General features: G+C 36.9%; 2 protein-coding genes across 2 annotated transcripts; one reads left to right on the top strand and one right to left on the bottom strand.

Annotated features, from left to right (window-relative positions):
* Positions 1–2345: 2345 nt before the first annotated feature.
* LOC127741124 (ribulose bisphosphate carboxylase large chain-like) lies at positions 2346–3668 on the bottom strand (the record flags this gene model as incomplete). The annotated part of the gene is made up of 1 exon (XM_052252767.1): positions 2346–3668. A coding segment is annotated over one exon (1323 nt), but the record flags the coding sequence as incomplete, so codon positions are not given.
* Positions 3669–14553: 10885 nt separating this feature from the next.
* LOC107460729 (WAT1-related protein At4g08290) lies at positions 14554–19068 on the top strand. The gene is made up of 6 exons (XM_016079119.3): positions 14554–14813; positions 15679–15741; positions 15826–15942; positions 17073–17475; positions 18531–18682; positions 18778–19068. Exons 1-6 carry the CDS (start codon positions 14629–14631, stop codon positions 18980–18982), a joined length of 1125 nt encoding a protein of 374 aa, XP_015934605.1. The 5' UTR covers positions 14554–14628; the 3' UTR covers positions 18983–19068.
* The last annotated feature ends 6990 nt before the right edge of the window (positions 19069–26058 follow it).

The following is a 26058-nucleotide window of genomic DNA, read 5'->3' as shown; positions in this document are numbered from 1 at the left end:
TTTAATGATTGATTTTAGTATATAAATAATATTTTTATTTTATTAATAATAGTGATAAATATTTTATTAATACTTTTATTTTTATATTATTAAAATTTAAAGCATTGCTCATTCATTATTAATCATATCAACAATCTTGCATAATTCTTTTTGGGATTAGATTCCAAAGGATTTTAGATAAAGCTAATTTCACTTAATGTGGGAAAATGCATCCACATTTTAAATATATTACATCTTCTTAATGCGGAAAGATACATCTACATTATATTTGATTCATTGTTAATATATCCGTTTTGAGTCTCACTCAATCAGTTGGTTAACTAATTAAATATATATCACATGCAACCTGCAGATATATATTCTATCGGATTCAAAATAATTATTAAAAAAATGATAAGAGCAGATAAAGAATTAGAAACTTAGAATAGAATGCCAATATTGTCAATTTAAATTTATTTTATATATTTAAAAATCAACATAATATATTTGTTTACGAATATACAAATAAAGAAAATTTTCAGCTACATACTTATTAATTTTTTATTTCAATTTAATTTCGTATAAAAGATCTTCATTATATGTAATTGTAATTAATATGGTTGATTTACTGAAATATATATTCTATAGAAGTTATATAAGCAGTATCACTTTGCTTAAATTAAAGTAAAATAGTATTATTTTATGCTAACACTATATGATTATTGGAAGAATTTCAAATATTTTTAGAATATCAGTGTCCTAATAGTTTTAGTCATTAATTTTAATTATAAAAATATATAATATATAATAATTAAAATTAACTGTTAAAATGATTTGAACATTGATACTCTAAAAATATTTAAAAAATTTCCAACACTATATATATAAATTTGGCATACATTAAAAAAATAAAAAGTTTTCACTAAAAAAAAACATTGAGTACCATCAGATTTAATTTTTTGAGAGTAAATTTGCTGGTAATATTTAGAAGAAAACAAAAATATATTAGCGCATCTTTTAGCGTCGGATTTATTGTCAGAAAATCCGGCGGTAAACCAACTTAGTGAAACGAAGCATTTTGGTGACTCACAATGGTTTATTATCAAATTTTTTCGACAATAAATTTGATGGTAACGGGATCATAAATTAGAAGCTCGAACCCTCTTCCGCTCATTCGAATTTCACTCTCTCGTTCTTTCTCACTTCTTCCTCTCTCTTCATCACCACCATCTACCACTGCTATCACAACCTCCTCTCCATCGCCGTCAACCCACTGCCGATCCCTCCCTTCTTCTCTTTCTTCCCCTCCTCATGCCGTCAAACCACCGTCGCCCCCACCATCATTGCACCGCTGCTGCCCAGCCTTTGGCGAGTTTCCCAGCCTTCGACAACCACCTTTCCGCCACCTCGGGCTTCGGCAACATCATAGTGTCGCTGCATCTTCACCTCTTTGTTTTCTCCTTGTTCTACATTCCAGATTTTTTTAAAATCTATTTTTCTTTCTTCTTCAAATTTTATTTTGGTTAGGTTGTTTCTTTATTCTAATTTTGGTTAGTTAATTTAGTTAGAGTTAATTTTTTTATTTTAGTGAATTTTAGGTGGTTAAGATAGGTTAGTTTTAGGATTATTAGTTTGTGCTATATTGCTGGAAGTGTTAAAAATTGACTAAATTGATGGATAATGCTGCCGATTTTGTGTTGAATATACTGAATTTATGTGAATTAATGTTAAAAGACTATTTGTTTTATTGAATAATCGCTGAAATTTGGTTGAATAGCATTGACTTGAATTTGAATTGTCAATTGCTACTTAGTTGTGTTGATTTTGGATCTTTGATGTATGTGCATGCTAAGTATTTGTTTATATTTCTCTATGTCTATTTTTCGTTTTAAATTGCATGTTATAGATACCATGTGATTTAGGATGTTTGATTTTTGTTTGGCATAGTTAATTAAATCTTTTTGTGATAAAGAATTATAATATGTCGACAATTATTTGCTAATTGAGTTGTGAGTATGTATCCTGTGTATAAATGTCAAGTTAGTTTTTTTTGAAAAAAAAAAAGAAACTTCAATCACAACACAACACACACTAAAACTCCTCTTTTGCACAATCCATCACAACTGCATCAATTCTTATTGCTTAACTGTTTTTAGCGCTTTTGACGTATTTGTTTACTTTAACTTCCAAGTCCTCTTTAAATTACATTGGTATTATTATAATTTATTGTTGATTTGTTGTTCTGAATTTCTATTAATTGGTATGTTATTTGCAGACATGATGACAGGTAGAGGTGTTGCGGATCAAATTACTAGTCGTGATAGAGGGAGAGTTTCCTCTGGTACCCCTGAAAATTCTGGATCTTCTCACCGCCTCCATTTGCTCGCCTCACGGATGATTTCATTACCCTCACGAGCAAGATCACGACCCTCATTCCGAGCCTGTACACATGCTTCGAGAGCTACTCGATTAGCTATGGCACCTGGTGCATTTCCCCAAGGATGCCCTAAGGTTCCACCACCGAATTGGAGTACGGAATCATCTCCAAAGATCTCGGTCAGAGCAGGCATATGCCAAACGTGAATTCCCCCTGAAGCAACGGGAAGAACACCTGGTAGAGAAACCCAATCCTGAGTGAAATAAATCCCACGGCTTCGATCTTTTTCAATAAAATCATCACGTAATAAATCAACAAAACCTAAAGTAATATCTCTTTCCCCTTCAAGTTTACCTACTACGGTACCGGCGTGAATATGATCTCCACCAGACAAACGTAACGCTTTAGCTAGTACACGAAAGTGCATACCATGATTCTTCTGTCTATCGATAACTGCGTGCATTGCACGATGGATATGAAGAAGTAGTCCATTATCCCGGCAATAATGAGCCAAACTAGTATTTGCAGTGAATCCCCCTGTTAAGTAATCGTGCATTACGATAGGAGCGCCCAATTCTCTAGCAAATACAGCTCTTTTTATCATTTCTTCGCATGTACCTGCAGTAGCGTTCAAGTAATGCCCTTTGATTTCACCAGTTTCGGCCTGGGATTTAAAAATTGCTTCGGCACAAAATAAGAAACGGTCTCTCCAACGCATAAATGGTTGAGAATTCACATTTTCATCATCTTTGGTAAAATCAAGTCCACCGCGAAGACATTCATAAACTGCTCTACCGTAATTCTTCGCGGATAACCCCAATTTTGGTTTAATAGTACATCCCAATAGGGGGCGACCATACTTGTTTAATTTATCTCTTTCAACTTGGATGCCATGAGGCGGACCTTGGAAAGTTTTAATATAAGAGATAGGGATTCGCAAATCTTCCAGACGTAGGGCGCGAAGGGCCTTGAACCCAAATACATTACCTACAATGGAAGTAAACATGTTAGTAACAGAACCTTCCTCAAAAAGGTCTAAAGGATAAGCTACATAGGCAATATATTGATTTTCTTCGCCAGCAACCGGCTCGATGTTGTAGCATCGTCCTTTGTAACGATCAAGACTGGTAAGCCCATCGGTCCAAACAGTTGTCCATGTACCAGTAGAAGATTCGGCAGCTACCGCGGCACCCGCTTCTTCCGGAGGAACTCCAGGTTGAGGAGTTACTCGGAATGCTGCCAAGATATCAGTATCTTTCGTTTCATACTCAGGAGTATAATAAGTCAATTTATAATCTTTAACATACTCCGACCACCCCGATGACGTCACAGGTTGTGGGTTTAGCGAACCAGCCGTTCATCATGGTCCCTAACCCCAACTACGTCCCTCCGTCTATGGCAATGACGCCACCTCGAACCGCTCAGCAGCTCGCTGCTACGGTGATGCCGCCTCTAGTGACGGAAGCCGCGTCCCGGGAGTCCTCTCATGGAATTGAGGCAGTTGGTGGCTAGGGGTAAGTATCACTTTTAATACGGTTGACGATTTAACCTCCTATTGAGGCAGTTGATGCCCCTCTACCACCTCCTATTTTAATATCCTATATGGTGTCTGATTATTTATTCTAGTTTAGTGGATTTATGGATGTTGATTCTTGATAATTGCCTGTTGTATATTGATTGTTGATATTTGGTGCTGTTTAAGTTAATTAATTGTTGATGGATAGATTTTGTGGTGCATTCTAGTTATAGATGAAACTCTGCCAAATTTCTATAAAAATCTATATGTATTTAACTTATTTGCTTTTGAAGTTTTAATTTATATTGCCATATTGGTTTGTTTATGGATTGTTGATAGGTTTGCGCCAAACAACAGTACATGTACTTAGGAGATGACCAACGTCATCAAACTAATGTACGACCATCTTTGGCCCAGCTCCAAGAAGATTCCTCTCTGAGACCAGAGAGCGATGGTTTCAAAAATAGGCGATAGTTAATTTTTTTTAGTTTCAAACTTTTTAACTAATTTATATCTTCTATTTTGATTAACTAATTTTAAAATTTCTTTGTGTAGCTGCACTTTATATGGGACACCTCTTATGATGCCCTCATTAGAAGATATACGATCATCGAATAGGTTGGCGACTTTAGCAGATGTTGGAGGATGTTTGTGAGGGGCAGGACCACCTGACCATCTGGCTCCGAATGAAAATAAAGAAGGCTATGTTAGTTCACTGGAAGACCGATGAGGGATTCAGACATCAGCATCTCACCAACAGCGCTAATAGGACATCGGCTAAGTCATCCAAGTATACCAGTGGCTCAACAACCTTCATGAAGACTAAGGCTAAGCTGGTATGTAGTTTCTTTAATTTTGTTATTAACTTAGTTATATTCTTTTACATATCATTACTAGGCATCCTAATCATATTACTTTAATGCAACATGTGTAGTCAAAGTCGTTAGATCACGAGGCGACATTGGCGAAGATGTTCAAGTACACACACACGCTAAAGGAGAACAAAGCAAGATTTGCTTATTAGCGATCTCAGGATCATTATGTTAGTAAACATACATCTGGTCTTCTGATATAAAATTAGATATTAACTGTATAGTTGTCGTACTAATCACAATAACATGTGTTACATAAGAGTTCTACACACAGAGATTAGAGGCTGCGACTCAGAAATCTCAGCAAAATAGGGAGGACGCCGATGGTTCTGCTGCCTCAGTCATCGATTCCAATGCGGTTTGGCACGAGACCACCTCAGCGCCGTACAAGAACTGCGTATACGGACTGGGGTCATTCTTTGCCAGCAGCCTCCGCACCTTCACATTGAGGCTGTCATCTATCTCTGCCACCAGTTGAGCCGTCGAGCCCGAGGAAGGCGTAGATTTAAGGCTGCAAGTGTAGAAGTTCACCCGCAGCCTTCAGCAGCAAGCTCAGGAGTTGAACGATTATCGGGAGAGGTATCAAGAGATCCTCACACACTTGACGAATACGGATGACCTCAGGCCGAAGTGAAGGGTGTAAGGCCCTAATATTCAAATCCTTATGCTCGAGTCATAAGTCAATGATATTACGGTGGTACGACTCTCAGGTGGATTTTTAATATATAAATATAGGTAATTTCGAAAGGAGTATTAATCGAGAAGCCTGAAAAGAGTAGAAATAAAATTACGAAGACATATCACTCACATTTCTACAGCAAAAAGATAAACCGTGAAGCCGAAAGCGATATACGGACAAGGCATAAAGGAGATTAAGAGATAGATAACAGATAGATATATATAACAAAAGTAAATAGCCTCTCCCAAAGGAAACATGAGAGCCTCTATAGGAAAGTTCAAAAGATTTCAATACATAATATAATCTTTTCAAAATAAAGGTGGAGAGATTCTAAGCAAAACACAAAGTAGAGAAAATAAAGATTTTCGCCGTCTCTCAGACGACCCACAACTCACTTCTGAGCACCTGGACCTGTATCTGAAAAACAAGAGATATATACGGAATAAGAACCCCAGGCCCATGGGTTCCCAGTACGGTAAAAGTGCCAAATAAATACAATGCACTGCAATAAAAACTCACTAAGCATCCTAAACTTCTTCACCAATTATCCATCCTAGGTTCTTGCTAATCCATGGATAGGCAACTGTCATAAGGGAGTGCTAAATCTAATTCATGTTTCACATGTTTTTCAACTCGCTGACTCTTCCACAAATCAGACTCGGAATCATAAATAAAACCATCACTAGTTGTTCTGCCTCAGAAATTCTATATCAATACATCATACCCTCGCCTGGAACTAGTGAAACCACATCACTGCGTCTACCCAGGGAGCTCAAATTATCTCATTCAATAATCATCATCATCATGCAATCGCATCATCAATTCATCTCATCAAGAACAGCCCTCAACATCCACCGATACCAACATGAGGGATCTCTCAGTTGTACAAACACAAGCAATACAAGCAAGTAATACACAAATAAGGTACAAGTAGAACAAGTAGCACATAATCAGGTAACATAGCATATATGATATAGCAATCCAAAACAAATAGGAAAACCCAAACAATTCAAACATATGCAAATGATGAATGCCTGCCCTATGGCTGATGATATCATCTGTCGGTTATCAAGCCAATCCGACGTGTCCGGTAGCTAACCAGGGCACAGTCTCTCTGTTGCGCATTAATATCATTAGATGAAATATGAGCCCTGTCACCATTAGAGGTTATATGCACCCTGTCGCCATTAGAGGGTATCTGCGCCCTGTCGCCATTAGAGGGTATCGGTACCTTGTCACCCTTACAACCAGAGAGAAAACACAAGCATACTCACATTCAACATTTTCCATCATTATTCATTTATCATATTTGTTCATTAATCATATATGCATTTATACTCAACCATAATCAATAATGGCTTTGTTGTAACCCGGTAATAGCTCAGCCATCCGGCTCACAGTTCAATCCAGAACTAGCCAATTTATCAACATGGCTCCGCCGTATCCGGCAATAACTCAGCCATCCGGCTCATGGTTCAATCAAGAACCAGCCATTTATTAATAAATGTAGCCCTTCGTCTCATGGCATACACGGCACTTCCACCATTATCCTCCATATCTCATATAATCATCTTTGATCATCATTGATAATAACTTTTCCCCTTGCTTCATTCGCAAGTTACCACATCCCCTAGTTCCTTTCTCATTACTAGGCATATCATAATGATTTAATACATAAGGGGTGAGATTGGAGGCTTAGAAGTATGAGATTTGGCTTTTAAAACTAAAAAATTAACTTTGGCATGAAAACAGGGCCACGCGTACACGTCCTCCACGCGTACGCGTGGATGGCCACAATGTTCATCGACGCGTATGCATCGCCCACGCATACGCGTGGGTGGAAAAACAGCACAGGGACGCGCACGCGTCGGCCATGCATACGCGTGGGTGCGTTTGTGTCCCACGCACAAAACTGGCACAACTCCAGCACAACTCTTAGGAAAAATAGCTTGGCATTGGGTGCAGCGCATCGATGCGCATGCGCCTACCACGCGCACGCGTGGATGTGCCTTCTTGAAAAGCGAGCGTACGCCTCAAGCACGCCTACGCGTGGGGTGCATTCTGCTAAAAATTTTTCTAAGTTAAAAGCTGCAGAATTCACAGATTAAACCTCCAATCTTTCAACGAACATAACTTCCTCGTTTTAAATCATTTTTCGCCCGTTCTTCGAACGGCATGGACATCCCGGATCCAATTTTATTTCTAAATAAGTTTGGCACAAAACGGGGATCCGGAGTCTAACTGTCCAAGTTATGTCCCGTCAAAGTATACCCAAAAACCATATTTTCATACAAAAACACAAAGTGCCATTTTCAAAACAAGTCATTTTCAACCCTTTTCAAAATCAACCAAAGCATGCCAATTTCAGCCCTTTTTGAAATCAATCAAAATATACCAAAATCAACATCAAGCCTCCTCAACTCATACATTAACACTTTACCACAATTCACAAAACCGCCATATAACAATTTTTACCCATTTCAAACAAATGGCTAAATTACAAACACATTAACATGTCATACATCCTTCCTCATCCCAATTTCCAACAATACTATTTTCAATCAACCATCATTATACATAATCAATATCATATTCACTATCACATGGTTTCACCCACAAATCAACCTTAATCATTCATCAAGCATATATCACAATATGCATATCTCTCATGCATCATCATACCATCAAGGCATCAATAATCATAATCACATATATGACCACATAATATATCTCAACCAAAACCAAACATACCTCATCTACATAATTTCACCCAAAATTACCAAATTTCATACTTCAACTCCTCAAACCATATTATTCAATAACCAACCCGATCATTCATATATTCATTATCTGAAATTCATCCAATCACTTGTATCATCATATAATGCACACATCAACTTACCTTCCTTACCTTTTTCCAGCCTCCGGCCCAATTTCACAATTTAAATGCATAAACCACAAATCAATACTCATTACCCAATACATCAAATTCTCAATACACCAAGTATACAAGGCCACACAATTCTCAACCCAATCATTAATTCACAATACACACCAACTATGCATATTAGCACCAACCATTTATACAATCCAAACTTAATCCTAGGGGCATCTAGCCTAGGAATTCTCATCACACCACACGGTACTTAAATGAAACTTAAACCGTACCTCTTGTAGCCAAATCAATTGAGCCTCTTCTTTGGAAGTCTCCACCAACCTTAGTCCCAAGCCTCACCAAAGCTCCTCAAGCAACACCGATCTCCCAATTGTGCACCAAAATCACCAAATACACTAACATAACCAATTTCACATATATACATCAATCTAGGGCTCATGAAAATGATAAATCACAAGGGTTTGAGTACTTCTTACCTGAGCCCATATGAAAAAGGGATAGAACCCACTTAGAATCCATATTGGAGTATCCTTAAACACCCAAAATCACAAGATTTCAACACTAACTATCCAAAAACGTGTAACAGTAGTAAATTTCGTAAATTGGGCAGAGATGAATGGAATAATCACCAAAACTTAGATAGAATGGTAGAGGATGAGAAGAGCGACGCGTGACCGTAAACGGCTCGTCAATCGGAGCTCCGTAGCTCAAGTTATGGTGGTTTGAAGATAAAAGAGACTTAGGTTTTCTCTCTTCTCAATTCAGTGCCCCTCTTCTTATATTTAGGGTAAAATGAGCTGACATTCTCATAACTAATGTTTATATATGTTGGGTCTTAGGCCCACTTAGGTCCGGTTCATTTATTTTTGTCCGTTGGCCCAATTTTGGGCAAAAAATTTTAAGATTAGGGCTCTAAATCGCACTTTAAATATTTCTACTTTCCCTAATTATGATTCCTCATTTCTTAATCTTATTTACTCATAATCAATTTTCTCAGCTGCAGTACCAAACAGATCTCAGCCGGTACTGACGGTCAAAATTCTACTGCGCGCTTTTACGCAGAAAACTATGTTTTCCGACTAAGAAAAATTCACTAAATCCAAATATCATATTTAAATTATCAAATTCCAATTGGCGAATCTTCCAACCATATTCGCTTCTATTTAACTTATTATTTAATAAATTTTGGTTAGACCGGGCTTTACAAAGGGAGCAGCTGAAGTGGCTTCAACAGATGGAGGCTCAGATAGAAGTGTACTAGGCTTAGATGTGCGCCGTTGGCATTATCCCTACTAGTGGCACACAGACATCACCGCCTCATCAAGGCCACAGGAACAACGACGAGGACGACGATGACTACTTGGATCTTTAGAGATTAGTGATGTGTTTTATTGTTTCATTATATTTATTTGACTTTTAATTTATTTGAACATTCACTACAACAAATACGAGTTTTTGCAATGATCAAAAACCATTGTCATAGATAAAAAAACCATTTCTAAAACCTTAGGCAACGGTTTGGCAATGGTTTTTGACTTGTGGTATATGCGGGCGTTGCCAATACTCATAGGCAACTGTTTTTTACCTAAGGCAACGGCAACCAAAAAAACTGTTGCCATAGTGACGGGCATAGACAACGATTTTGACAACCATTTTTAAACAACAGTTTAGCACCATTACTAGATAGACAACGGATTAGAACCGTTCTCTTCCATGACAGAAATATTTAAAACCATAACTGGATAGACAACGGTTTTAAGCGGTTTCAGTTTTATTATTTCCAAAGCCAACGGTTTAAAAGCGTTGCCTTCGAAGTTGTTTTTTGCAACGGTTTAAATATCATTGCCATTTTATAACTGCCTTTGACAACGATTTTAACACCATTTCCTTTTGTAACTTTCGACAACGGTTTTTTGTAATTATAAAATTCTTTATTTACAATAATTTTCTCATATTTATGGTAGTGATTTGATCATTTATTTTAACTAGTAGGTTTCTATTATTCATAAATTGACCATTAATTATGTGATAAATAAATTTAACTAATAAATTAAAATTGACCATTTATTTCACAATTTTTTTAAAAGAAAATTGACATTACCGTTGGATTTACCGAGGGAATAATCTGACGATAATAATGCGAAAAAAACAACATATTGGGACGTAAACATTACTATAAAAAAATTTGCCGGTGACTAAATGATTTTTCGAGTAAATAATCAGTCGCAGAATCCGACGATAATTACCGTCAGATGAAAAAAATCCGATGGTGATGTTTATACTGTAAGAACCAGAATTTTCACAAATAAAATCATTTAAATGCCCAAATTAAATTTCGAAAAGTTAGGATGAGAATTTGGAGATTTAAATGTGATTTTTGAACTCAGTAGGTCCTTCCGAGTCAGAAAATGTATTTTCTGCGAAAAACCGTGAAAAATCGTGAACCGGTTCAAGTCTGCCCGGTACCGCACAAGAAAAAGTGGAAACAGTCAAAAACTTTAGAAAAATATTAGAGATGAAAAACTGGGCGTTAGTGTTAAAAGTTTGGCCCGAAATTAGGCCAAACGGACTAAAAACGCTAACGGGTTGAACCGGACTCAAATTGGGCCCAAGTCCAACATATATAGGGGTTCATTAATGAACCCAAACACTCATAACACACTCAAACACAGACACACACTCAGCTGAAGAGAAGGGGAAGAAGAGAAACCCTTGAGCACTATTCATTTCAATCTTTCCAAGTTAATATCTTGAACTACGGTGTTTTGATTTGCGTGCCATCAGCGGCTACGTGTTCCTTGTGAAGAGCTCTACAAAACCCATATAAGAAACTGGTAAGAAAAGCTCGAATCCCTCTCAGTTTCTCTCTTCAAAATTTTGGATTTATTAGGGCTTTGGGTTAAATGAGTTTTTGTGATTTTGGATGTTTATGTTTGCTCTAATCCTTGCTTAGCATTGGATTTTTGCTATCAAATCTGTTGAAAAAGGTAAGAGCCACTAAACCCTTGTGATATTATGTTTAAATGGAACCTTAGGTTGATTTTATGGTGATTATATGTGTATAGCTTGATTATTGTGAGTTTGGAGCTTGTTGGTGCTTGTTGGAGTTACATTGGTGGTTGGAATTGGTTGAAAGCTCATTTGGTTTATAAAGAAAATCGGCCAAGGTATGATTTCGATTTCCTCTATGTAGTATATAATATTCATGGACACTTAGGCTAGTGACCCATAGGATAAGTTTGAATTTGAATGGATGTGAGTTGTTGAATGATGGTATGTGGTGATTCATGATGAATTGATGATTGTTGGGTATGATTATATTTGATTGATAAGGAAATGTTAAGGATGAATGATTTGTGAAGTTGAGAAGTGAAGTGTGTTGATATATGTATGATATTGATGTTGATTGATTAGTAATGAAATTGGAAAATGTTGATGATGTTTGATTATATGTGATATATGGATGTCAAGATTGAGAATGAGGATAGGTGAAGAAATATGTGGTAAGCTTGGTGTAACATGACATAGAGTGTTGATTGTGATGAGAATTGGAGTTTAGAATGGTTTGAGTTGGTTTGGTTGTGTTTTATAGAGGAATTGAGGAAATTATGATTTTGGGTAAAAGTTGAATTTTAGTGAACTTTGTCTGATCATAACTTTTTCCTCGATTTCCAAAATTGGTTGAAATTTGTTTAGAATTAAAGATCTTTGAAAACCCTTTAAATCGATATAAAGTTTGTGAAATTTGGAATTTTGTAGAGGAAGTTATGATCATTGGTGTTGAAAATCTGAAATTCTGCAAAGTTACAGAATTTTATGTTTTCTGGTATGTGCGCACGCACAGCCTTGTGCGCACGCACACTCTGTGAAAATTGTGACCTGTGCGCATGCACAGACCTGTGCGTCCGCACGCACAGAGGCAGGCAATCTGCTTGCAGCGCTAGCACAGCTTGTGTGCGCGCACACCAATGGAAAATTGCAACCTGTGCGCACGCACACGTTGGAGAGGCCAGTCTATTGGGGGCGCTGGCAGGTTGTGCGAGTAAATAGACCTTGCAAGTTTTGACACCTGTGCGTACGCACACTTTTAAAAAATTTTCTGGGCGTGCGCACGCAAACCCCTGTGCGGACGCACACGTCCTGTTTTTCAAATTTTTGCTTTGTTTTCAACTATTCTACCTCCCCAACAAGGTTGTAAGCTTCTATAACACCATTTCAATGCTTTTGGGCTTAATTTTGAGTCTGAGAATATGGGGTTTTACCTAAGGGTTTTAGTTGATCATAATTATGTAAGTTAGCAAACGGAGTACTAGGTTTCTGGTGTACTGAGGATGGGTTGGCAGAGTGAGAAGAGGAATGGAAATATGAATTGGCAATGGTTGAGATGAGTCGAGGACTCTAAAGGAAATGATGGATCCATGTGATGTTGAAAATATTTTCTGAAAACCATTGAAGTATTGATTCATATTGAGATTATGAGACGCTATGCGCCCGGTAGGGGCTGAGGTTGGATCCCACCTGTCGAGGTAGCGGCGGCGGCATAAGGACGGTGGTTTGTCCCGCTTGCGCTTAGATATGAGTTCGGTGGCAATAGATCCCGCTCGCATCCCTTCGGATCATCAGAGCGTACATGCGCAAAACCCTGGATAGTGATCCGAGCACTATATCTCGAGGGTTCCCACACCATGAATCCGAAGAGAAACATCTCCATGAAAATGTGTCGGGTTGGCAGTTGAACCGGCAATGTGATATCACAGCCAGTAGGGCATGCATTCATCGTGTGTATTTTCTATCTGTTTGTATGCTTTGCCGACTTGATATTGTTTTCCTATCTGTATAACATGTCTAATTGCTATTTGAATTAATTGCTATATATGCTTCTATATGTGTTTTACTTGTATTGTATGTATTTGTGTTTTCTATTGGGATTGAGGAGGTTCGAGAGGCGGTGGCGATGGGTTTGCATGGAAGATTGGTTGGTGAAGGCTGTGGGGCAGCGGTGTTTGATTAGATTAGAAATTCCCCTGAGAGAACAAAACTTGTATAAGCAATTTTTACTGTCTAGGTTCATGTATTACCTGTATATGGCTAGTCGGCTTAAACTCCGCGAGCCGTGGCTAGCGTCTTATGATATTATACTATTATACTATGATATTTTGTTATGCCGTACCTATTCCTTGTGCCTTAAGTTAGTAGCTTTGCTAGTACGTTTTGCGCTTTTCAAATCCTGTCTTTGAGCTATATCCTTCATCGGCCTTCTAGATATTATTAATTCCTTCTATATATGATATGTATGAGCTTAGAACTGTCGCAACCTTTGATTAACATTTACTTTACGACGCGAGATAAGGCTTAGGTTAATTAGGGTGTTACATATACCGTCCGATTTCTTCCGACGGTAGCTTAATTACCGTTGAATATTGTTTGTTTTCCCGACAAAAAATTCAATTGTACTCAACGTTTTTTTATAATATTCACCAACATAGAATTTACATATGTAAATTTTAAACTTTTAAATGTGATTTAATTAATTATTGATTAACTTTTATTTTCTTCATAATAAAATCTTGAATAGTTGTTCAATTATCCTAATTAAATTTAAAATGTTATTGACATAATTAATTAATAATCATGAATATATAATCATTTATGTAAATTTTTTTTAGAAAAATGACTAGAAGTCCTAATTCATTCTCCTAGAACTTCTAAATAAAGAAATTTGAATTTTTTCTATATTTTTTATGCTTATAAAAAATAACTTATATATTTAAATTTTTTATTCTTTTAAGTATCAGAAGAATATATAATTAATAAAGTAATTAGAATTTCCACCAATCATTATTCGTTTTACAATTTTATTTTTTAATAATAATAATAATAATAATAATAATAATAATAATAATAATAATAATAATAATAATAATATATTGTCAATATAAAAATTCAATTATTTAATTACAAAAATAATTGTGTTATTTGAAGCATTAAAAGTGATCATTTAAATGCACAACAACTTTTTTACCCATAATTAAATATGAAGGTACATGATGACTTGATTGATTTTAATAAGAACCATTATTATTACTAGTAAAAGATGTGGTTTAAATGAACACGTGATTTTAATTATTCCAATAACATAAGTTTGTCTTTTAGTATAATTAAAATTGATTGAATATGATAAGTGGTTGGGTGGTATATATAAATAGTAGGGAGGCACCATTGCTCTTTGCAGAGAGTGTTGCAAATACGAAACAAAGAAAGCAATTAAGTTGTTCTGAGTTCTCACGCACCTATCTACTAGCGATCAAGATGGGTGCGTGGATGAGAAATGCAAAGCCATATCTGCTTCTTGTGGCGGTGCAATTTGGTTCAGCGGGAATGTTCATATTCGCCATGGATGCAATTGCCAAAGGGATGAGCCATTACGTTTTCATTGTGTACCGTAATGCCATCGCCTCTGTTACTCTCGCTCCCTTTGCTTTTCTTCTTGAAAAGTTAGTTTCTCTTACTTTCCTTCACTTTAATTTATTCAACCATGCATGCACCATGCACATACACAAACCCTTGTTACTTCTCTTTCCCCTCAAATGATTTTAGGTGAAAATTGAAATGCAGTTGATTTCATGTGAAGTTGATAGTTAAGAGCCGTTAGATGAAATTTTAGTCAAATAAGTCAAATCATCTAACCGCTCTCAAATATCAACTTTACGTAAAATCAACTCTTCTGAATTTCTACCATGATTTTATATTATTAGACATATAATTATTTAAATGTTTTTCTTTATATCATATAATTATTTTTTTTTTAAATTTAAGTTAAAAGAAGACACATGAATAATTATATATCTCTAATATATTTTTTTAAATAAGAGTCTCTTTTGTATTTGTTAGAATTTTTGCATAATTTTTTTTAATTTATTTTATACTATTTTTTTCTTTTAAGATTTAACAAAACTTGAATTCTAGAACGTTTAATGGTAAAAATTTTAATACTATATCATAAAATTAATTTTACTAAAAACTTAAGCTGATAAGAGAGATACATGAATAATTATATTTCTCTAATACTATCAATTTAAATTTTTACGAGAAGTAGTTTTATGACATATTATGACAATTTTTATGACTTAAAGGTCTGCAATTTGATTTATGTTAATGAAAAAATTAGCATAAAGACAGATAATAAAAAAAGACTTATATAAAAGTTTATACAAATCTTAAAATGTTTTTTATGCCAAAAAATGTATTTCTTTTTATCAATATAAATTTTTAAAATAAGTAATTTCATAATAAATATATTTAATTAAACTGTTTAATATAATTCGTATTAACATCTTTGTGTGTATATATGTTTTGCAGGAAGGTTAGGCCAAAGATGACAGTGCGGGTATTTGTAGAGATAATGGCGTTGGCTTTCTTCGAGTAATGGTCACATCTAATACAATTAATTGAATTTCTAGTTTGTTATTAATAGTTAAGTAACTTAATTATATTATGATAATGCAGGATTATACTTGATCAATGTTTCGCCCTGCTAGGGATGAAATACACATCGGCATCATTTCTATCAGCAGTGATGAATTCCGCACCTTCCATTACTTTTCTATTGGCGGTCATTCTTCGGTAAGTAAGTAATAATTTGCAATCAAGTACATTAATGTCGTCTTAGATTTGCAAAATTCTCCATTAATACGTCTTGCCTAAAGTATCATGTATCAAAAGTTTTAACGAAAAATGGGTGTGACGCAAGCCAGAAGAGCTAAATGAATATCCTCCACGGATCCCACTATCTACCACTTATTCTCGTACGTTAGGGGTAGTCAAATTAATTATTCCAATAATTTATTATTATTTTATTTTTCAAAACTAATCTACTAAATATACAAAAAGAAATTGTGAAATATAAAAAAAAATATATGATAAATATACTTAAATTTGTTAAAAATTTTAAAAATATTCATAAGTTTTATTTTATTTTAATTTTGTCTAAAAAATTTTTGAATTACATCAAACATATTCCTAACGATTAATTTTTCAAAAATTTAGAAATAATTCAGTAATAATTTTACAAGAACAACTTTTAATACAAACAAACCAAACAAAGTTGTCATATATTATTATTGAATTGGTATTAAATTTTTTAAAAATTTAACTGTCAATAATATATTTGATGCAAAACAAAAACTTTAAAAATAAAATTAAAACAAAATAAAATTTACGAATTTTTAAAAAAATTATAATATATTTTAAAAATAAAAAATATATTTTATTCCAAATATTAATACATGAAATAATACATGAAATATTAATATTCACATAAAAATAATACATGAAAATATTAATATTAATATTCACATAAAATTAATTTTATGTGAATAATCACCGTATCACCAAATAAGACTGAAAGGCTGAAAATCATAAGATTTTAATGTCAAGAAGGTGACAAACAAAACTATCATGTTTTGATCTTTCGGAAGTGTTTATTTGTTCTTATTTTGTAATTTATTTTTACATACCATTTATATTTGTAAAGATTCATGTAGATAATTGAGAATTGTTAAATTATAATTTAATTAAATTATTTAATAATTTTTAACTATCAATTTTATATGAAATGAAATTGATTGTACCTAAATTTTTAGGTTTGTATTTAACACATTAATTAATCATCATTCTAGAAAAGACTAATTTATGTAACATATTTGATGAGAGAAGAACAAAAAGAATATTTATTCATGTTATTTTGTATGTAGAATGGAGCGCATGAAGATTAAGGAGGTAGCATGCCAAGCAAAAGTGATTGGAACTGTGGTTACTTTTGGAGGCACCTTAGTTATGGCACTCTACAAAGGCACCGCAGTTACCATTTCAGGGGCAACCAAAGCGGCCCACGGGCCGGAGAATGTGAACAACCCTTCCGGCAGCCACTGGGCAATAGGAACATGTTTTCTTATCATTGGTTGCATCGGCTTCTCTGCCTTTTACATATTGCAGGCCATAACGTTGCGCAAGTACCCAGCAGAGATGTCGCTCGCAACGTGGGTCTGCTTCGCCGGAGCACTTCAGAGCTCACTTGTGGCGGCTTTTGCCGAGCGCCACCGTCCTCATGCATGGGCTCTTGGTTGGGACATCAGACTCTTTGCTCCAGCTTACGCGGTTAGTTATCTATTTTATTTGGATTTGGATCCTCTAAAATTTGAATTTTACTTTAGAGAGTAAAGTGTGATCTCTCATTATTTATTTTATAGGTGAGATCAAGAATAAATATAAAAGAGAAACTATTTAAAGATAAAAGATCACACTTTATTCTCTAAAGTGAAATTCAAATTTTAAAGAATCCAAATCCTTTTATTTCAATCCTTTTATTTCAATCCCGTTAGGTGTTGACCAACAACAAGTTAATAAGCATTTTTAAATTGATTATTAATTAGTAATTATTTAAATTTTATTTTTTTTAAATATATAATTAATAATTATTAATTACAGTTGTTTAAAGCTGGCTAGTTAAGAGTTATTTACATATATTTTTTATTTTATTTAGGCTATAACTATTCAAGCAAATTAAATACGTCATATAAAAATTATAAATAAAAAAATAATTTAATATATTTGACTAAATTATTTATTTTATAATTTTATGAGAAAAGGAGAAATAGGTTCTTGACCTTTTGATATGTAGACATTTAAGTTTTCGATAATTTGAAAATACATTTAAGTTTCCAACCTTTTCAAAACTTGAATATATCGATCCCTCATATTCACTTGGGTCTGTGACTCAACGAAAAAATCAAACATGACTCCCGTTGCATTAGTTTAGTTGAAACGTTGAAACAGATACACACGTGAGAGAGTTTTTAAAATTGGACAAATTAGATTCAAAGATTAATATATTCAAATTTTAAAGAGATTAAAAATTTAAATATATTTTTAAATCTTTCAGAGACTTAAATATCTACAAATTAAAAAATTAAAGATCAATTTATCTTTTTCTCTAATTTTAATTTAGTAAAATAGCTTGTAATGGATCACAATCCAAAGTTGCAACATATTTCAACTAAATTGAATTGGTATAATAGTAACATATAACAATTTATTAACTAATGACAAATTTTTAAACGAAACTTTAGATACCATGAGAAACAAAAACAATACCATATTCCTGATTGAATGATTAATGTACTCAACTTTGTTGGTTTAATTGTTTGTTTCAGGGAATAGTAACATCAGGAGTGCAATACTATATACAAGGGATGGTTAGCAAAGCAATGGGTCCAGTAATTGTAACTGCCTTTAATCCATTGCGTATGGTCATTGTTACCGCCTTGGCTTGCATCGTTCTCTCTGAGCAACTCTACCTCGGAAGGTACTAAATATTATTAATCATATACAATGTATACTAAAATCACTCATCAAAATCAATTATCCGAAGCTGATGTGTTTGTTTATTGTTATGATTAGTGTAATTGGGGCAATAGTGGTGGTTGGAGGACTATATGCAGTGGTGTGGGGAAAATATAAAGAGCAGAAAGCAAAGGAGAACTCTGAACAACAACAACAACTACCTGTCATTGCTCTCACAAATAATGATACTAATAACAAACCCCAATTTTTGGTCATTCAGCCTCATCAACAAATATCAAGCACAGAAAGCCAGACCAAATAAATATATTTGCCAACATTCATTTTGTTTTCATTTGTAATTAATAAATATTAAAATTAATAAATATTAAATAAAATAAATTTTAATTATTTGAGTTATTTTTTATTATTTCTCTAATAAAATAAAAATATTGACTACAAAAATAATAATAGACTGCTAGATTAAAATATTAAAAAATATTAACCAAAATAAATTAAAATTACTCACCCTTAATTTTTTTCGATTTTAAACTTTAAAAATTATGGTACTCAAATGGTGTTTAAGATCGAGCCACGTGGCCTTTAAGTAACTGCACTCATAGAAATAACATTTTATCCCAAATTGGTCTTCTGGCTAATTTTTGGTATCTAATTATTATTATTATTATGTAATAAATAATTAATATTTATATAAAATACTTTTATATTTACAGTGGATACAAATTATATTTATATTTTGTTATACATATCATTCTATGAGAATCATGATGAAACAATATGCAATAAAACATATTAGCATCTCTAATTTTTTTTTTCGTGTTTCCACACTTTTGTTTATATTATAATTTAAAAATAATTAGTGTATGAAATAGTGATTAACATATAATTAGTGTTGTTCATATCCCGACCCAACACAAGGGCTCAGGTCCAAACGAAAGGCCCAACCCACAAGGATGAGCCTCACATTACGCCGACCTTCTCTTGAGAAGTCGGTTCTCGCCACGACTTCCTTAAAGAAGTCGGAAACGAGGATTAGATGGCAGATAATACTAAAATAACTGCCCCTAAAATCTCTCAACCCACTTCCAGGAGTCATATCTTAACTTCTCTAAGATAAAGGGACGGTTATCCACCTTAAAAGGTGGAACTACTTCAACGGTGGTTATTGGTTCACCACTATAAATACACTGACACCCCTCAGGTATCTCTAAGTCCCAATACTCTCTATACCTGCTCACACCCTTGCTGACTTAGGCATCAGAGTGTCTTTGCAGGTACCACCCCCTATTCACTCACGCTCACAAGTCGAACGAAAGCCCCAAAGGTGCGAACCCATTCGAAGGCTTCCCTTCTTAGACGATTAGGCCAACCTAACGAATCTAGCCCATTAATCTCCGGTTATCTATCGTAACATTGGCGCCATTGCCGGAGAACCGAGAGATCAACCAGTAATGGCGGACAACTCACTAGAGGATGGTCATACAGCGTCTGATTCCGAATAAGAAAATCTAGATACCGGAAACAACGACGCGAACCTGACCCTTCACCAGGGAGCCAACGACCAGCATAGAGAAGGCGCCTCTGGGTTTAAAAACCCAAAGGTAAACTCCTCAGAAGGACGAGAATCAGGAAAGGAAGGACCACCCCCATGCAGCCGAGTTAATGGGGTTGGTCCATGGTCACCAAGGTCGTTTGGAACAGCTGGAACAGGAATTAGAACGACAACGAGAGGCAAAGCGAAATCTCAGGGAAGAGATAGAGCGACAAAAAGAGTTAGAAGAAAAACTCTTGAAGTTAGAATCTTCCCTTAGAAGTCGGAACTCCCGTGGCGACCGAGAAGAGTCGCCCCTGGGAGGAGAGGATCCGTTCAGTGAGGACATAATGAGGGCAAAAGTTCCAAGAAACTTCAAAAGCCTTGATATGAACCTCTACGGCGGAACTACAGACCCGAAGCATCATTTAAGCAATTTCAAAAGTCGGATGTATCTGGCTGATGCTTCTGATGCAACTCGCAGCAAAGCTTTCCCGACCACCCTGTCAAAAGCGGTGATGAAGTGGTTCGATAGCCTCCCTCCAAGGTCGGTTACTAGCTTTGAGGACCTCTCGAAAAAGTTCTTAATGAGGTTCTCCATCCATAAGGATAAAGTAAAGCACGCACCAAGCCTCCTGGGAGTTAAACAGGAGGTCGGAGAACCTCTACGAGACTACATGGAAAGGTTCAACAAAGCATGCTTGAAGATTCAAGACCTGCCCACAGAGGCAGTTATCATGGGGTTAGTAAATGGACTTAGAGAGGGCCCATTCTCTCAGTCCATATCGAAAAGGCACCCCCACCTCTTTGAGCGATGTACAAGAGAGAGCAGAAAAGTACATCAACATAGAGGAGAATGCCAGATTACGGGAGCCAAGCTGGCGACAGGGGCCCCCTCACTCAGCAAAAGAGAAAGAAAGGGAGCCAAAGAAAAAAGAAGAGGTCGGTCCCGACAGGCCAAGGAGATATCACTCCTATACTCCTCTAAAAGTTTCCATAGTAGACGTATACAGAGAAATCTGTAATACTGAAAGATTGCCGCCCCCTAGACCCATCAAAAACAAAAAGGGAGGAAGTCGTGGCGACTACTGCGAGTACCATAAGATGTATGGCCACTCAACAAATGATTACTAAGGGGAAAATTTCAAAACTCTGAGCATCGACTTTATCGTCATCGATGTCAGATCGGCGTATAATGCCTTGATCAGCAGGACTACGCTAAATCGGCTTTGAGTGGTGGTGTCAACCCCTCACCTTTGCATGAAATTTCCAACACCTAAGGGAATAGCGACGGTACGGGGAGACAAAAAATTAGCAAGAAAATGCTACAACAAAAGCTTGAACCTCCGAGGAAAGAGCAAGGAAGTTCACACCATGGAGCTCGGGGGAATAAAAGCTAATGAAGAGCTACGGCCACAGCCAGGGGGAAGAACTGAAGAGGTCCAAATCGGAAAAAAGGAAGGAAAAATACCAACATAGGAGCCAGTCTAGACAGAGATTTGAAACAGAGGCTGATAAAGCTCCTGCGAGATAATTCCGACATCTTCACTTGGAAAGCTTCCGACATGCCAGGGATAGACCCTCAGCTCATGTCCCACAAGCTTTCAGTACACCCCGGATCACGACCCGTATAGCAGTGCAGGCGCAAGCTCGGAACAGAACGAGCTCAGGTGGTGGAGGAGCAAGTACAAGCCCTCTTGGAGGCCGACTTCATCCGAGAGGTCAAGTATCCGACATGGCTAGCAAATGTAGTGCTAGTCAAAAAATAAAACGGCAAGTGGAGGATGTGCGTCGACTACAGCGACCTGAACAAGGCATGCCCCAAAGACCCATATCCACTTCCCAATATTGACACCCTAGTAGATGCGAACTCAGGGTATCAGTACTTGTCATCCATGGATGCCTACTCGGGATACAACCAAATTCCGATGTATAAGCCGGACGAGGAAAAAACTTCATTCATCACACCTAGAGCAAACTACTGCTATGTGGTAATGCCTTTTGGATTAAAAAATGCAGGGGCCACATATCAAAGGTTGATGAATAAAGTGTTCGCTCCCCACCTCGGAAACTTAATGGAGGTCTACGTAGATGACATACTGGTGAAAACCAAGGAGGAGAATGACCTCTTGACAGATCTCTCGCAAGTTTTCAACACCGTAAGGTTACATGAGATGAGACTAAATCCCACAAAATGTACCTTCGCGGTGGAAGCGGAAAAGTTTCTAGGGTTCATGCTAACACAAAGGGGATCGAAGAAAATCTCGACAAGTGCAAAGCTATTCTAGAAATGAAAAGCCCGACTTGTATAAGGGAGGTCCAACAATTGAACGGCCAACTCGCCGCCCTTTCCAGATTTCTGGCGGGATCGGCACTAAGATCCCCTCCACTATTCTCTCTACTATGAAAAGGATGCCAGTTCGAATGGACTCCGGAATGCGAAGAAGCATTCCAGGAGTTTAAAAGGTTTTTGAGCCAGCCTCCAATTCTGACCCGACCCATAGTCGGAGAAGAGCTCATCCTGTACCTGTCAGTAGCAGACAGAGCTGTAGCATCAGCTCTAATACGGGAAGATGAGGTCGGGCAGCATCCTGTGTACTTCACCAGTAAAGTTTTACAAGGCCCTGAACTAAAGTATCAAAAACTTGAAAAGTTTGCATACTCCTTAGTAGTAGCCTCACGTCGATTACGGCCGTATTTCCAAGCGCACACGATAAAAGTCCGAACGAACCAGCCCATGAAGCAGATCCTCCAGAAGACGGACATTGTGGGTAGAATGGTTCAATGGGTAATAGAGCTCTTCGAATTCGACTTGAAATACGAAGCCCGGACGGCAATAAAAGCCCAATGCCTCACCGACTTCCTAGCAGAATACGCCGGAGATCAAGAGGAAAAATCCACTACATGGGAATTATATGTAGATGGGTCCTCCAACAAGGTTAGAAGCGGTGCAGGCATAATACTGGTCAGCGAAGGGGGAACGCAAATAGAAGTCTCCCTCAAGTTTGAGTTTCCAGCTTCTAACAATCAGACAGAATATGAAACCTTGATTGCAGGGTTAAAGCTGGCAGAAGAAGTTGGTGCAACCAAAGTAATGGTATTCAGCGATTCTCAGGTGGTTATTTCCCAAATAAACAGAGAGTATCAGGTCAAAGATCCTAACATGAAAAGGTACTTGGACAAAACCTTGGAGCATCTTATGCACTTTGAGGAGACCGAGGTGAAGCATATAATACGAGACCTCAACAGCAAGGCAGACGCCCTCTCCAAGCTCGCAAGTACCAAACCAGCAGGGAACAACAGAAGCCTAATCTAAGAAACTATCCACGAACCCTCTGTGGTCAAAACGGAGGCTGTTCAAGATGTCTTTGAAGTCGCCAGGTTAGATCTCAGGTGGATGAAGCCCTTAGTTGAATACCTGAAATTCAACATCCTCCCCAAAGAGAAAAAAGAGGCCAAAAAGATCCGGAGGGAAGCACAAAACTACACGCTGGTGAAAAATATCCTCTATAAAAGGGGAATATCAACACCACTACTAAAGTGCGTTCCGACCTCAAAGACAACTGAGGTGCTAGAGGAGGTGCACAATAGAATCTGCGGGAACCATCTTGGGGCAAGGTCGTTAGCCAGAAAGGTAATCCGAGCTAGGTTCTATTGGCTGACCTTTCAAAAAGATTCCACAGAATTTGTGAAAAAGTGCCAACCATGCCAGATGCATGCAAACGTCCATGTAGCTCCTCCCGAGGAGCTCATTAGTATAACTTCCCCATGGCCTTTCGCAAAATGGGGGTTGGACTTGCTAGGACCATTCCCCCAAGTGTTAGGGCAAGTAAAGTATCTAATAGTGGGAGTGGATTATTTCACAAAGTGGATAGAGGCAGAACCATTGGCCACCATCACCGCTCAGAGAAGTCGAAAGTTCCTCTACAAGAACATTATCACCAGATATGGAGCACCTCACTCCATCACTACCGATAATGGCACTCAGTTCACCAACTCAACCTTCAAAAACGTGGTGGCCAGCATAAAAATCAAACATCAGTTTACATCGGTGGAACATCCACAAGAAAATAGACAAGCCGAGGCAGCAAACAAGATCATACTGGCAGGGTTGAAAAAAGATTGCAGGATGCAAAGGGAGCCTGGGCTGAGGAGCTCCCACAAGTACTTTGGGCTTATCGGACCACACCTCAGTCTGCCACAGGAGAAACACCCTTCCGACTTGCTTATGGCATAGAAGCCATGATACCAGTCGAAATCAACGAGCAAAGCCCAAGGGTGAGCTTCTACGACGAGGTTGGAAATATACAGGGACACAAAGAAGAACTTGAGCTACTCCCCGAAGTCCGAGAATGAGCCCACATTAGAGAAGCAGCAATGAAACAAAGGATGACAAACAGATATAACAAAAAGGTCATTCGAAGAAGCTTTGCCCCAGACGATTTGGTTTTGATCAGAAACGACATAGGAGTCAACAAGTCTGGGGAAGGAAAGCTCGCTGCTAATTGGAAGGGACCATACAAGATTAGTGACGTATTAGGAAAATGTTATTACAAAGTGACCGACTTAAATCGCACCGAGCTACCTAGGTCGTGGCATGCTTGTAATATGAAAAGGTACTACAGTTAAAAGCGAACTCTACTCCCTGATGTACTATTTTCCCAACTTCATGATTTTTTCCCAAAAGAAAAGGGTTTTTTCTGAAGGGAGGTTTTTAAGGAGGCATCATAGTAGAGACTAAGGGGTCATAGATAGTCAAAAACCCTTAGTAGCAGTAAAGTACCTTCGCAAATAAACAAAGATCTTTTACAATATCTCTTATAAATTCCTTCTCGCTTTCTTTCTTTCTACGAAACGCGCCGACTTAAGCTCGACAAAGCGTGAAAATCCCATGAACTGACCTAGATGGTCGTCAGGATAAAACGACGAGGTACAAGTCAGTGTAAAGAGGTTATAAAAGTCGATTATGATAAACTCGGAAATTATCTAACTAACAAATCGGAAAAAATCGAGAAACAGAAAAATGCATCGCAAAAATAACCTAAGTTATAAGAACTTAATAAATCAAAAAATTGACAAGGAATACCAAAAAGATATCAGAAAACTTGTAGAAAGCACTAAGGAAAAGACTGTCCCAAGCCGTCAAGAAAATTTGAGAAAAACTTAGAAGAAGGGACAGCCAGCCATGAAAAAGTTTTTTCAAAACAAAGATCAAAAAGGTTTTTCGAAACCTAAACAGAAAGGCATGCGCATAACCAACAAAGATAACATAAACCCTTGTCCAAAAAAGGGTATTTTTAAAATATTTTGTTTACGGCCATAAAAGCCCAAGAAAATGTCAGTAGAATACCACAAAATAAATAGTTTAAAAAAGGGGGACCCACAAGCCGGGCCCCCATATAGCCACAAATAATTTTTTCTTCTCAGTTAGGAATAACCCCGACCTGCTCCTTAAAGATCCTCCACGCCTCCTCGGCTCCCTCAGCAATGGAGTCCTCTAGATCTGCATAAGCATCCCGAGCTCTTACCAAATCCTTTTTAACCTCCACAAGGTCCTGGAACAAGCTCGAATAGCTCTGCTTCGCTTTCTCCCTCAGACCCTCTGCCATGGCACACCGACCCATCAACTTCCTTTCCTCCTTCCGAAGATTATCCCTCTCCTCCTTCAACCCGACGACCTCCTCCTTCAAACTCTTTTCAGCCTCCTGGTACAAAAGTATCATCCCCTCTAGCTCCTCAACCCTCAGGATGAACCCAAAGAGCTGAGGAGAGTCTTCTAAAAAATATCAAGGAACTTTGTGCACACCCCTGCCGTCCTGATACTCTCCTGAGCCAGAATAGTAAGGTGG

This window comes from Arachis duranensis, chromosome 8, assembly GCF_000817695.3.
Source record: "Arachis duranensis cultivar V14167 chromosome 8, aradu.V14167.gnm2.J7QH, whole genome shotgun sequence".
Taxonomy (NCBI): Eukaryota; Viridiplantae; Streptophyta; class Magnoliopsida; order Fabales; family Fabaceae; genus Arachis; species Arachis duranensis.
Note: the sequence above shows the minus strand (reverse complement) of the source record. Positions and strands in the feature narration are given on the sequence as shown.

Bases quoted from the DNA above. Each gene is read 5' to 3' on its own strand.
- LOC107460729 (XM_016079119.3), top strand. From the start codon at position 14,629: ATGGGTGCGTGGATGAGAAATGCAAAGCCATATCTGCTTCTTGTGGCG. The intron at 14,814-15,678 runs GTTAGTTTCTCT...TATGTTTTGCAG, and splicing joins TTTGCTTTTCTTCTTGAAAA to GAAGGTTAGGCCAAAGATGA. The intron at 18,683-18,777 runs GTACTAAATATT...TGTTATGATTAG, and splicing joins GAGCAACTCTACCTCGGAAG to TGTAATTGGGGCAATAGTGG.